The 13,647-nt window shown below is 52.5% G+C and overlaps 1 protein-coding gene across 8 annotated transcripts in view; it reads left to right on the top strand.

Moving 5' to 3' along the window:
- Positions 1 to 13,647, top strand: part of HOMER2 (homer scaffold protein 2) — a 115,273-nt gene that overhangs the window by 57,231 nt on the left and 44,395 nt on the right. For all 8 annotated transcript variants that reach the window (XR_006218341.1, XR_006218342.1, XM_042987961.1 and 5 more), the window contains exon 3: positions 9,322 to 9,453. Coding sequence is in view for 6 of the 8 variants with exons in the window: in XM_042987961.1 (XP_042843895.1) it covers positions 9,322 to 9,453 (132 nt within the window). In the remaining 2 variants the exon portion in view is untranslated. The remainder of the gene's footprint in view (positions 1 to 9,321; positions 9,454 to 13,647) is intronic.

Below are 13,647 nucleotides of genomic sequence, written 5' to 3' on the forward strand. Positions count from 1 at the left end.
CCCCAGACAACCCTCCGCCCCTCACGGAGGCACTGCTGACTCATTCTGCTGCTGCATTTACCACCCACGGGGTACCCTCCTTCCCACCGCCCAGGACCTCATTCTCTTGTTCCCTCTGGATTGTCCCCACTGCCTCCTGCGTCCTTCCCCTGCTCCTCTTGGTGCCACCGGGGCCTCTTCTCTTGTCCTTTTGTCCCCTCCTGCTGGGGACACACCCCACTCCGGTAACCCCACAGTCTGCTAAGCCCCTCTCTCCCCTGAGGCCGGAACCCACAGGCCCAGCCCCTTCCTTTGTCCCCAGCACAATTCCCCAGCGTCCCTGAGTGTAGGGCTCCACCTCCCCATTTGAGAAGCTTCTGCTCACAGTGAAAATTAGCCTCTCTGACAAGTTTAATTTTTTTTTTAATGTTTGTTTATTTTTGAGAGACAGAGCATGAGCAGGGGAGGGGCAGGGAGAGAGGGAAACACAGAATCCGAAGCAGGTTCCAGGCTCCCAGCTGACGGCACAGAGCCCGATATGGCGTTCAAACCCACGAACCGGCAGATCGTGGCCTGAGCCAAAGTCGGACATTGAACTGACTGAGCCCCCCAGGCGCCCCCAACTTTGTTATAACTGTTTATTGGTACCGTTTAACGTCTGAGGATAGAGCCAACACTCTTATACCCAGCCGCCTTGAGGAACTTAGGATTTTACTGCTCCTTCAGAAGTCCCTTTATGGGCTTGTCCCTAATTATATGCCTTTCAGAAGGTTACCACTCTCCTGAAATTTGCATTAAGCGATCTCTTAATTTTCTTTATGGTTTTGCCCCCTGTGTGTATCCCTAAACCAGAGGTTGGCAAAATTTTACTCTAAAGGGCCTTGTAGTAACTTTTTAAATGGACTGTATAGTCTCTGTCTAGCTATTCAACTTCTCTTGTGGCAAGAAAACCACCGTAGCCCAGTATGTAAATGAATGGGCGTGGCTGTGTGCCAATAAAACTTTATTTACACAAATAGATTATGGGCTGGATTTGGCCTGCAGGCTATATTTTTTTTGATCCTTGCCCTAAATAATATATTATTTTTTTCTGTTTTTGACCTTTATATAAATATCCTACTGGTGACCCATACTGTGTATCTCCTTTTGTGACTTCCTTTTTATTATTTTGCTTAGCGTTGGGGTTTTTTTGCCCAGTTTAATTGGGACATATCTGACACACATCACTGTGTAAGTCTAAGGCATACAGCATAGTGGTTTGATTTACAAATATATATGTATTTTTTTTAATGTTTATTTTTTTATTTTGAGAGAGAGCACACACAAGCAGGTGAGGGGCAGAGTGGGGGGAAAGAATCCCAAGCAGGTTCTGTGCTGTCAGTGCAGAGTCCGATGTGGGGCTTGATCTCACAAACCATGAGATCATGACCTGAGCCAAAATCAAGAGTCAGACTCTTAACCGACTGAGCCACTAGGTGCCCCATACATATATATATTTTTTAATTTTATTTAAGTAATCTCTACACCCAACATGGGGCTTGAACTCATGACCCCGAGATCGAGTTGCATGCTCCTCCCACTGAGCCAGCCAGGTGCCCCTGATTTACATATATCGTGAAATGATTTCCACAATAGGTTTAGCTACATTGATCTCCTATAGATACAATAAAAAGTTTCTCCTTGTTTTTTTTTTTTTTTAATTTTTTTTCAAGATTATTTATTTTGAGAGAGAGAGGGAGAGAGAGCATCCCAAGCAGGCTCTGCACTGTTAGCACAGAGCCCGATACAGAGCTCAAACCCACAAACCACGAGATCATGACCTGAGATGAAACTAAGAGTTGGACACTTAACAGACTGAGCCTCCCAGGCACCCTGGAAGGTTTCTCCTTGTGATGAGAGCTTTTAGGATCTACTCTCTGTCTCTCTCTCTTTTTTTGATGTTTATTTATTTTTGAGAAAGGGACAGAGAGTATGAGCAGGGAAGGAACAGAGAGAGAGGGAGACACAGAATCCGAAGCAGGCTCCAGGCTCTGACCTGTCAGCACAGAGCCCAATGCAGGGCTCGAACCCATGAACCGTGAGATCATGACCTGAGCCGAAGTCTGACACTTAACCTACTGAGCCACCCAGGTGCCCCAGGATCTACACTCTTGATGACTTCCCCATATATCATTCAGCAGGGTTAGCTGTGGTCATCATGTTGTACCTTCTATCCCTAGTATTTATGTATCTTAGAGCAGGAAGTTTGTACCTTCGATCACCTTCCAACATTGTTTTTGCGATTCGTCCTTGTTGATGCCTGCAGCCTTGGTTCATTTTGACCGTGGGATAGTATTTCGTTGTAGGAATATATGAGTTTATGTGTTCTGCTGGCAGTGAACATTTGTTTTTGCAGAACTGGTACTGAGAACATTCTTGTTTATTTCTCCTGCTAGACCTGTGCAAAGATTTCTTTCTTGGGTGTCCTTAGTGGTGCAGTGGCTGAGTGAAAGAGAATGTGCGTTCTTCTTTACGTATTTACTTACTTTTAAAATATATTTTAAAAGTTTCTTCATTTTATTTTGAGAGAGAAGCAGAGGGAGAGGGAGAGAGAAAATCCCAAGCAGGCTCTGTGCTGTTCAGCAAACACGTCAGATCTCACCACCTGTGAGATCGTGACCTGAGCCGAAACCAAGAGTCAGGCACTCACGCAGGTGTGCTGAGAAGGTGCATTCTTAACTTGAGAGAGAAAGCCACACTGTTTTTCAAAGTGACTTTGGCAGTCTGTGAGAGCCCCCATTGCCCCATGCCCTTGCCCCACCCTTGGTATCATCAGACATATTTTGGGTCTGGTGAGTAGATACTGGTAATGGGCATGCAGTTTCCATATTACTAGCGAAATGGAGTTTAAACTTCTGGCTGTGAAACTCACCCTACCTCATTGTCTCCAGGCTCACGAGAGAGGGGTCCATTCGTCAGCCCAGAGCTGAGCCTCCCTTGGGGACTGGGTCCTCCCTGCACCCCAGGGCGTCCCTCCTACCCCACAGCTGCGCAGGGCACTCCCACCGCAGACCCGAGCAGATTGATGGGCTTTTCACGGGCGTCCCCTTCCTGTGCTCCCTCGTGCAGGCTGAGGAGGGTGAAGGAGCCTCGAGAGAAGCAGAAGCATTAAGGTGAATTCCAGGTACGAGACCACGTGGCCAGAGGTGACCTGGGGGCCCAGGAGGAGTACACGCACGAGGCGTGTCTTCCTGGGAGACTAGTCTTGCTGGGCTGCCCCACGTACAGCACAGAATGAGGTTCCCGTGTTGGTGGAAAATGAAGGAAGCAGGCTGTGGGCTTGATCGTGTTTGACAATGTGATTGCTCCCACTGACTCTCGCGCTGGGTGTCCTGGGGGCACAGCCGGCCACTTGTCTCACTGGTTATAGATGGACTCAGCAGTATGGCCCGGAGGTGGGTCAGACCAGCTACCTCCGGGGAGCTGTGGCAGCATAATGGGTAACATGGAAGTCAGTGATAGCTTTCCTTCCCATTTCTTCCTCTCTTCTGAATCTGGAAAGTTCTTTTTTTTTTTTTCCTTTTTGAGAGAGAGCGCGTGCCCACGCACAAGCGGGGTAGGGGCAGAGGGAGAGGAAGACACAGAATCCGAAGCAGGCTCCAGGCTCTGAGCTGTCAGCACAGAGCCCGATGTGGGTCTCGAACCCACAATCCATGAGATCATGACCTGAGCCGAAGTCCGACGGTTAACCAACTGAGCCACCCAGGCACCCCAAACATTTTCTTTTTTTTTTTTTTTTTGAGTTTGTTTGTTTGTTTGTTTTGAGAGGGAAGCAGAGACAGCGGGAGTTTGGGAGGGGAAAAAAGAGGGAAGTGGAGACAGTGAGAGTTTGGGAGGGGTAGGGAGAGAGGGAGGGAGGGAGGGAGAGAGAATCCCAAGCAGGCTCCATCCACACTGTCAGCACAGAACCTGATGAGAAGGGCTCAAACTTACAAGACCGTGAGATCGTGACCTGAGCTGAAACCAAGAGTTGGAGGCTTAACCCACTGAGCCATCCACGTGCCCTGCGAGCATTTTCATTCATTGTATTCGTGATGGTGATCTGTGATCACTGACTCCAAGTCACTGAAAGCTCAGATTATTGTTCGCATTTTTAGCAATAAAGCATTTTTTAATTAACGTGTGTACTTTTGGGGGACTCCTGGGTGGCTCAGTCGGTTGAGCATCCTACTTCGGCTCAGGTCATGATCTCACTCCAGTTTGTGGGTTCGAGCCCCGCGTGGGGCTCTGCGCTGACAGCTCAGAGCCTGGAGCCTGCTTCGGATTCTGTGTCTCCCTCCCTCTCTGCCCTTCCCCCACTCCTGCTCTGACTCTTTCTCAAAGGTAAATAAACGTTAAAAGAATTTTAAAAAATGACATACTATTTGTAAGCATAATGCTATTGCACACCTAACAGACTACAGCACGGTAGAAACATAACTTTTTTTTTTTTTAATTTTTTTTTTAACCTTTATTTATTTTTGAGACAGAGAGAGACAGAGCATGAATGGGGGAGGGTCAGAGAGAGAGGGAGACACAGAATCTGAAACAGGCTCCAGGCTCTGAGCCATCAGCACAGAGCCTGACGCGGGGCTTGAACTCACAAACCGCGAGATCGTGACCTGAGCCGAAGTCGGACGCTTAACCGAGTGAGCCACCCAGGCGCCCCGAAACATAACTTTTATATGCATTCAGGAAACTGAAAACCTCGCTTACCACACTTGATTGTGACATTTACTTTATCGCCGTGGTCTGGAACCGAACCCAAAATATCTCTGAGGTGTGCCTACAAATACTCCAAAGAATGAATCTACTAGCGGTTTTCCTTATGAAGGAAATGTTTATTCTCCAGGGCCAACTCAGAACGCTTTTCTTTCATCTGCTAAAGCAGGGAAGAGAGGACACTGAACAGGTCCTCTAGTAATAGAAGTGTCATTGCTGTGCGTGTGTGAACATGCCTACTGGGTTTTCTAGTGAGGCATCAGCTCACGCATAAACCTTGCCTGCTTGGCACAACAACCTCTAGAAGTTAATACAGAGAGAACGACCGTTTATTGCCTCTGTCAGCTCACGGAGGCCTGGGGCTAGGCTCTCTCCTTGATTTCACAGGACGAGAAAATGAGCTGGTGAGGAGCAGGGTCTAGCGATAAAACTCAGGTTGTCCGACTCAAAAACCTGTATTCGGAATTTCTACACAACGTTTCTCCTTCTGTGCGTGACGACCTCCCTTCTTACCCCGTCTGTGGACTAGGGACGCCCCCCGCCGCACTCTTGGCTCCCTTCCCATCCACGTGGTAACTCTCCTGGGGTACCAAAGCCCATGTGAGTTCGGACACGTTATCAAGCATTTTTCAGATAACCAAATTTGATACAGTTGGTCAAGAGCTCTACCTGCTGTCACCGGACGCTGTCGGCGATGGGGGGGGAGGAGGGGAGTGGGAAGTGCGGCCTAAACCAGGGGCGAGTATAAAGGAATGCTTCTGGGGCCTCGGAGGTTGGCTGGGGTCTGGCACAGCTCCGCTTGGGACTGATATGGTGGAATCAGAGCAGGCCTAGGGCTGGTGTGTGCCTGGGCTGCTCGATCAGCGTGGATCCCATGATCCCAGAAAGCCAACCCTGGTCACCTCTCAATTACCAGGATGCTGGGAAGGGCAAAGCCATCACCAGACCCATTCGGAAACCTGATTCATTCCAGATCTTTCTGCTCCTTTACAGCAAACCTGTACCTTGAGGTCAGCCTCCCCAAAACCCTCTTGATAGAGGACAGAGGCTGAGCAGAGTAGAGGACACACTTCTGAAGCTCACCCCAAACAGGCTCTTCCAGAGTTAGGCTGGAATAACATAGGTGAAGTCCCCTGGTAGTTCTTTAGAATGTAACAGATCCTAAGGCACTTTTTCATACAGTCTTCTATCTAATTCCCTTTTTACAGATGGGAAAACTGAGGCTCGACAAAGTCACGTTTATCAAATGACATGTTCAAGGTCATACAATTAGTAAGTGCTTAAAAGGAATGTAATGTACGTATTACTTAGAAAACAATGATTAACTGGCTTTAAGAGCTAAATCTGTCTCCTGCTTGGGGATTCATTCAGCTTCTCAAATCTGTGGACTCAAAAAAATTTTTTTTTCTTTTTAATTCTCACCCGTTCTATGAATATCGCTCTGTTCCGTTTTCTCGCCTCGCCTTCTGGGACTCTGGTTACATGTCCACTAGACCTCCTGAGTGCATCCAACATGGTTTACATTCTTACCAGCCTTCCACCCCCTGATTCTTGGTTCTGTTTCAATCTTGATATTTTCTGTCAATCGGTCTTCTGGTTCCCTAATCCTGGCTATTGATGTATCCAGTCAGTAAACCTACTCACTGAACTGTTAATTTTAGACTTTGCATTTTTTAGTTCTGGAATGTCCATTTGATTCCTAAAAACAAAATTCAGGGGTGGCTCAGCTGGTTAAGCATCCGACTCTTGATCTCGGCTCGGGTCATGAGCTCGCAGTTCATGAGATCAAGCCCCAGGCCGGGCTCTGCGGTGACAGTGCAGAGTCAGCTTGGGATTTTCTCTCTCCCTCTCTCTCTCTCTGCCCCTCCCCCCTCAAAATAAATATATTAACTTAAAAACTCCTGAGTCCCTGGAGATATCCTTTTTCATCTACATTGTCCATTTTCCCATTTCCTTGAATATGTAGAAAAAATTTTTTTAATTTATTTATTTTTGAGAGAGAGCGAGCGCGCACACACACAAGTGGGGGAGGGGCAGAGAGAGAGGGAGACACAGAATCTAAAGTAGCTCCAGGCTCCGAGCCGTCAGCACAGAGCCCGCTGCGGGACTCGAACCCACCAACCGTGAGATCATCACCTGAGCCGAAGTCGGACGCTCAACCGGCAGAGCCACCCAGGCGCCCTGTGTTTTGCTTCTCGATATAAACGGCAGCCCCATGCGAGGCTGCATGTTTCCGCAGCAGAATGTGTCACCTGAGACACGTGAATTGCAGCCCTGCGAACTTCCCATGGCGTCTGCACTTGCACTTTTGCGTAAGGTGTATAAACTCTGGCAGGCAGTGGTTCCTCTGATGGCCACGAGCAGAACCTGGGTAAGATGCTTAAAGGCATCAGAGAACTGTAGAAACACTATGGACGTGAGGGACTAGTATTCCGGAGAGGAGAGGACCACTGGAGAGGTCAGTGGCAGGTGGCAGCTCTTTCTGTGTCGGGAGCATTTGCCAGGCCTGGCCGGGGCTGCTGGGGGGAGGAAGGAAGCGCACAGAACGGGGAACAGAGCACAGGGCCCGGGGTGGCAGCCTCGGAGGCCGGCGGGCTTCAGGCCCACGGCTGGCCTCCCCACAAGACAGTGGCTGAACGGCAAGTCTCTGCGGGTCTGGAGGTAGGCTGGACGTTTCCAAAAGGCCGAGTAAAACTTCCCTTGTGTTTACCGTGCTAAGAAGTGGAAGCCTGCCAAGGGGTCTGGAGAAGAACCGCGAAGGCAGGAAAGCTCCAGAGGGAGCGGGGACTGGCGCTGGCATCTACATCCCCCCCTCCCCCGGGGCACTAAAAGGTGTGGGGAGGAGCTGGAGCCTCAAAGTCCGTGTTTGGCCCCTGGGGAAAAGACAGACCAGCAGAGATGCGGGAGCCTGCGCGACAGAACTGGGGACGAGCGGCCCCAGACGGCACGGCCCGTTTCCCCTTCAAGGTTTGCCAGATTTGAAGGTTAAAATCTGGAAGGCTACGGAACGAAGCTGAAGACCTCAGACAGAACGGGATAATCTCCCAAAGCCTTTCGGGGAAGAGGATATAAAGACGTGCCAGGCTCACAGCTGAGAGCCGTGGAGGGCCTGCCCTAAAAACAGAAGTGAAGCAGAGGGGGACTGAGCCTGACCAGAGCTGAAAACATTTGCAATATTGCAAGAATCATCAAAATGTGACACTGAAGTGAGCAGACACTGTTGGAAAAATGGTGCCGATCGACTTGCTTGACGCAGGGTAACCACAAACCTCCAGTTGGTAAACAACGCAATTATCCGTGACAGGCAGTAACGTGAACCCCAGCAGAACGAGGTGCACCCCTACTCAGCATGCCAGCATTCCTGCTCAGATCATCAAAAGCTGTTTGATGAGGAAGTCAGCAGCGAGTTTTGTCACTCCTGCCTGTTAACAAACGTCCAAGAATCCCTTATTTCCAGGGACCTTTTTCTTGATTATTTCTTAGAGCCTCAGGGCTTCGAAGGATTTCTGCCAGAGTGAGCCTTAGTTGCTGTTTCCTAACACTTCTCAGTTGTTCCTTGATTGTTTATTTACATGTCTCCACCCTCTTCCTGACTTCCTGCAACTAGAAGATGAGGAATTTTGACTCATTCATCTCGTATTCGGTTAACAGAATGCCTGACGAGTAAATGCTCAGTATACGAATGTATGAACGTAGCGTGTGCTGTGTTTATCATTCCAGGTTCGTTCTCTCCCCTTCCTACCCTGCTGTGGCCTCCCAGAGGCTGATCTGCAGACCACAGCATGGGTCCCCGGGGGCCTCCGGCTTCTGGTTGGGTCTGGCCAGTGGCAGGCGATCAAGGGGAGAAGCGAGGGTATTTGTGCCCCCGGCTCCCCTCTGGTGGGAAGCCATGCACATCCTGGGATGTCTCTCAACAAAAGGTCACCTCTCTCCTCCAGGCAGCCAGCTCTACGTGACTCTGGCCTTCCTCAGTCTGTAGCCTCTTCCTCCCTGATCCTTTGAGCCCGAGAAGGGGGCGACATCTAACACCAGGTCCCCGTACCACCCCCTACAGCCTCCCTCCACCCAGCTCATGCCTGTATCGTTACTTCCTTTGTAAATTAACCCTCTGCAAATTACCCCCATTAAGTATACCTTTACCTTCTTGTTGGGAAACAGCACGCCCCAATCGCTTATGGAGATTTTAAGTTGTTGGAGCTGGACGCTGGGGCTCCGGGTGCTTAAAAAGGGGCACAGTGCTGGTCGTCAGAGTGTGTGGTGTGGCTGGCCACGAAGGGCCGTTGGATGCGTGGCAGCTTTGAGGAAATAAACAGCAGTTTTGGAAACTATTCTCCACTCAGGGCAGACTTCTCTCCCACTAACTTGTACGATCTTATTTTAGACCGACGGTCTGTTTTTAAGTCTCTGAAATTACCCCTTATCATGGTTGTGTATCTGACTCAGCACGGAACGTGCCAGGAGAGGAAGAACTCGGGACCAAAAAGAACAGAGTGGGGACGCGTACGTTAGGCACCAGCCGTGCCAGATGAAGACTTTGTAAGGAGTTCCGTTGGTGTCGAATTCTGTGTTTCACTTCCTGCTCTCCTGGGTTTTCTCCTGCAGGTGATTATAAACAGCACCATCACACCCAACATGACCTTCACCAAGACGTCGCAGAAGTTTGGGCAGTGGGCGGACAGCAGAGCCAACACGGTGTTCGGCCTGGGGTTCTCCTCGGAGCAGCAGCTGACAAAGGTAACGAGGTCCCCTCGTCCGGACACTGTCACCCAGTCCCTGGGTGCTGAGGGCCTGAGTGGCCCCGCTGGTGAGCAGGATTCCTCTTCAGCCTTTGATTTCACCCTGGCTGGCCCCGCAGGGCTGCCCAACCAGATGGATGACCTTTTAGAAATCCCAGGTCCCTGGAAATGAAGCTGTTGTTGGGGAAGGACACTCACAGGACACCTGCTCCCGCAGAGCCTGAGATCCCAGCCCCAGTGCACGGCTCTGCAGGCGGTTCCTTCCCCGTGTGTCACCCCGGGCCTTGTGCCCAGAGTGCGTGCGCCTGGCGGCCACCAGCATCAATGACCCCCTGGTTGGAGCCCTTAAGGAGAGGGAGGTCCTGCTGACTACTCACTAGCAAACAGTTCCTCATCTGGAGGCCCTGTGCCCCTTAAAGCGTCACACCGCGTTTTGTCTCAGGGTTCCTGGGGAAAGGATTCGTAGCTTAGGTTTGATTCTCCAAGGGGCCCAGGACACACTCTGTGGACAGTCAGAGAGTGTTGAGGAGCACATCGTGACCGACCACAGGCTCGGGGAGCCCCAGGGTCTGCGGGAACAAGCTGACCACTTCTGAGAGGCTCACCCGCTGATGGGTGTGTGAGCAAGTGGGCTTCCCGGGAGGATGGGCAAGGAGCCCTGTGTGCGCGTTCAGAACGCGTTGCTTGAAAGCGAGACTGGCTAGTTTACACGACAGGAACTTCCTGGAAGGTCAGAGGGCCTCAGGGAACCCCAGGGGAGAGTTGAAAGGGAAGGGCTGGAGCCAGGCTGGCTTCAGGAGGCTAGGCCCTGGGAGTTGTTTCTCTCTAGACCATTGCCGCGAGCTTATTCATTGGGCTGTGGCTCGGCCGACCCTGTGCGAGGCGCTGAGCACGTGGAGCTGTGGTCCGTCCGTCCCCAGAGGCATTTACAAAATTCCAGGTTCGGGGGACTTGACAGGGCCACTTGGTATGGACTGGGATGCTTGGATTTCCTGAGTACACGGGGGACAGCTTTCAGAGGAGGTTCAGACGAGCCAGGAAGCCGCCCTGCAGGGGCCCACGGATTTGTACCTCTTCTCTGTTCAACGTGTGTGCGTGTGCTGTGGACACACGCACACCTCGGCACACGCACGTGCACACTCAGGCACACACGCGTGTGCACACTTAGGCACATGCACACGTGCATACTTAGGCACACGCATGTGCACGCTTAGGCACACACACACGTGCACACTTAGGCCCACACACGCATCTCTAAGGAGGCCTGCAGCCCACAGACCCAGCCATCCTACCTCCAGCCAGACATGCGACCCCGATGGAGGCCATCCCACCCCCTCTGTATCCCCAGGTCCTTACATGGACGCCACTCCCTAAGAAGCCCAAGAGACCCAAAATGACCTGGTGGCACTTTGAACATCTCTTTTTTGCCACCTGCTCACAGGAGCATTCTTTCCTGGGTCCCAACACGTCCAGCTCACCAGGGCTGTGGAGCACAGGGAAAATCCTTGAGTCTAGGTCATCGGGTATCATCGTGGGAGGCGATGTCCCTTGGTCCCCGGACTCGCGTGCTGCGCCTCTGGGGAGAAGCACCACGTGCTCCCACCGGGAAAGCCTGGTGCTCCCGCAGGCAGCACAGCAGGTGGGAGGGCCCACAGTCCTAAGGTTATCGGACGCTGCTTCGTTTCGTCGGCGCAGAAGCGGGTTGGCTGGTTTCGGGCTGTGCTGTGTGGCACAGGAGACCTTCAGGAGGCCTCCGGACGGCGGGGCTGGCCTAGCCACAACAGACCATGGCATCTGTCAAGGGAGGAGGAGTGCTCCGGAGGAAGGGCCCCCGTGCGATCCGCTTTCCACCGAGCTGCTGGCCGGTGGCCTGAGGGTGCGGTGCAGATCTGGGGGCTCGGGGTGGATCCCTGTTGTTGGCAGTTGGCGCTCAGCAGGTCAGAGGGTGGGGCGGCCGTGGAGAGCAGGGGTGGGGGTCATCTAGGTCGCGAGGGGCCTCTCTCTCTGGTGCCCGGCGAGTGTGTTGGCAAGCCTTTTGGGCGAGCACCGGGCTGCCTGCAGGATCAGGGTGGGGCGTCTGGTTTTAAGGATTCTGTCTGGTGTGAAGCTGGGGACTTCGGAAGAGCATAGTCTGTTCAGGCTGGTACAGCAAAATGCCACGTGTTGGGGTGGCTTACAGGCAACAGAAGCTGACTTCTTGGAGCTCTGGAGGCCGGAGGTCTGAGATCGGGATGCCGGCACGGTCAGGTTCAGGGGTAGGTCCTCTTTCTGGTTGTATCCCGGCAACTTCTTACTGTGCTCTCACGTGGCCCAAAGAGAGCAAGAGAGCTCTATGGGGTCTCTTAATAACGTCTTATTTAGTGTTTTTATTTGAGAGAGAGAGAGAGAGAGAGAGCGCGCGTGCGCGCACGAGTGGGGGAGGGGCAGAGCGAGAGAGGGACACAGAATCATCGGAAGCAGGCTCCAGGCTCCAAGCTGTCAGCACAGAGCCCAACACGGGGCTCGAACCCACAAACCGCAAGATCATGACCTGACCTGAAGTCAGACGCTGGACCAACTGAGCCACCCCGGCACCCCAATCAGTGGGGTCTCTTATAAGGGTACTAATCCCTTTTATGAGGGAGCCACCCTCATGACCTCATCACCTCTCAGTGGCCCCACCTCCTAATCCATCACATTGGGGGTTAGGACCTCAACGTAAGAATTTGAGGGGGGCACAGGCTTTCAGCCAGTTGCAGCCATTCATGCAGAATATGAATCTTCCAGACTTGGGTTCCCTCTGGGCTCACTGGGTTCCTCTGATGTAGCCGTTCCCAAATCTTTGGCACTAAGCTTCCCACTTTGTTTCTTCCAAGTCCCTACCCAGGCAGCGAGGCCCCTCACCATTTCCCCATGGTTCAGTGTAGACCCGACTCCAGGCGACCTGCCCCGTGCACACCGGACAAGGAAACACTCCAGCTCGTGCCCACAGGGAGGATTTTCCTTTTCCATCATCGTCCACGTCACGGGACCCGCACGGACAACCCCATGACAGCGTGTGCCGGGGGCTGGTCATGCGGCGTGCGGCTTTGGGGGTGGGCCGGGCTGGTAGAGGCCGGCCCAGACGTGAAACCACAGCCCACGAAGGGTTTCAAGCCACGAACGAAAATGGTCGGATCCGCACCGCAGGCAGATCTTTCCAGTGTTGAGGGAGACGGGGTTGTTCTGGTCCAGAACGGAGATGGCGAGGACCTGAGTGAGTGGACGTGGGAGGCAGGGGCTCTGGGACGAGGGCGGGCACATGGACGGATGGACAGAGCTGCCGTTTTCTGAAACAAGGAAGAAGAGGGGCTGTGGGGATCACAGAGGATGTTTGTGAATTGGAAGCAAGTGTGATCGTGGTTTGGTGAATGAATGATTCCAGAACTCCTGTCTGGGGTGGGCACCACGGCTGCCCGGAGGAGGCGGGGTGGGGGAGTTGGGAGCAGCCCCTGCCCTGCCCCCCATGCCCCCTTCCCGCACCCGCTGGGGTCCTCAGACCCCTGGGGACGCAGCGATACGGGGAGGCTCCTGTGGGAGGCAGGGCGTCGGCGGGGCCGTGAGGCCGTGTGTCCCTGACCCCGGCCGAGGCTCCAGGCCTTCTGGAAGCCCAGGCAGAATCCCTCTCAGCTGCCTGGAACAACTTCTTCCATCTTTGGAGGAATCAAAGTTGCTAGGAAGGATAAACAGGAGAGAGTTTAACGGAAAGAATCGAAGGAAGGGAGAACTCAAAAATCAGAACAAGTTGTGAAAGTTCACTTCTTTGTCCGCCGAGACCTGGGGGGACCTCAAGCCGTGCCTGCCTCCACGCTCGGCCGCTTTGCATCCTTCCCAGGCAGAAGAAAACGTCCTGTCGTTAAGGAGGAGTGTCTGCTCTTCCCGAGTCACTTGGTCTCTTCCGGCAGCGGAGTCTCGGCTCTGTGACTGTGACCTGCCCTTGTCACAGAGGCTTATCAAAGAAGCCCTCGGATGTCTCCTTTGTTCAGAACGTTTCAAGCCAACTTTTCCCCTTCTCTGTGAAGGGAACGATTAACCACACACGGATAAATTACCATGAAGTGCGGCTGGAGGTCTCGACAAGTGGCAATTAGCTAGCAGAAAGGAACTTGGACCTGAGGGGACAGCTGTGGCCGAGTATTTCTGACTCCACAGAGCAACCACCCACGGTCCTGAG

The sequence above is a fragment of the Panthera tigris genome, chromosome B3 (assembly GCF_018350195.1).
Source record: "Panthera tigris isolate Pti1 chromosome B3, P.tigris_Pti1_mat1.1, whole genome shotgun sequence".
NCBI classification, from domain to species: Eukaryota; Metazoa; Chordata; class Mammalia; order Carnivora; family Felidae; genus Panthera; species Panthera tigris.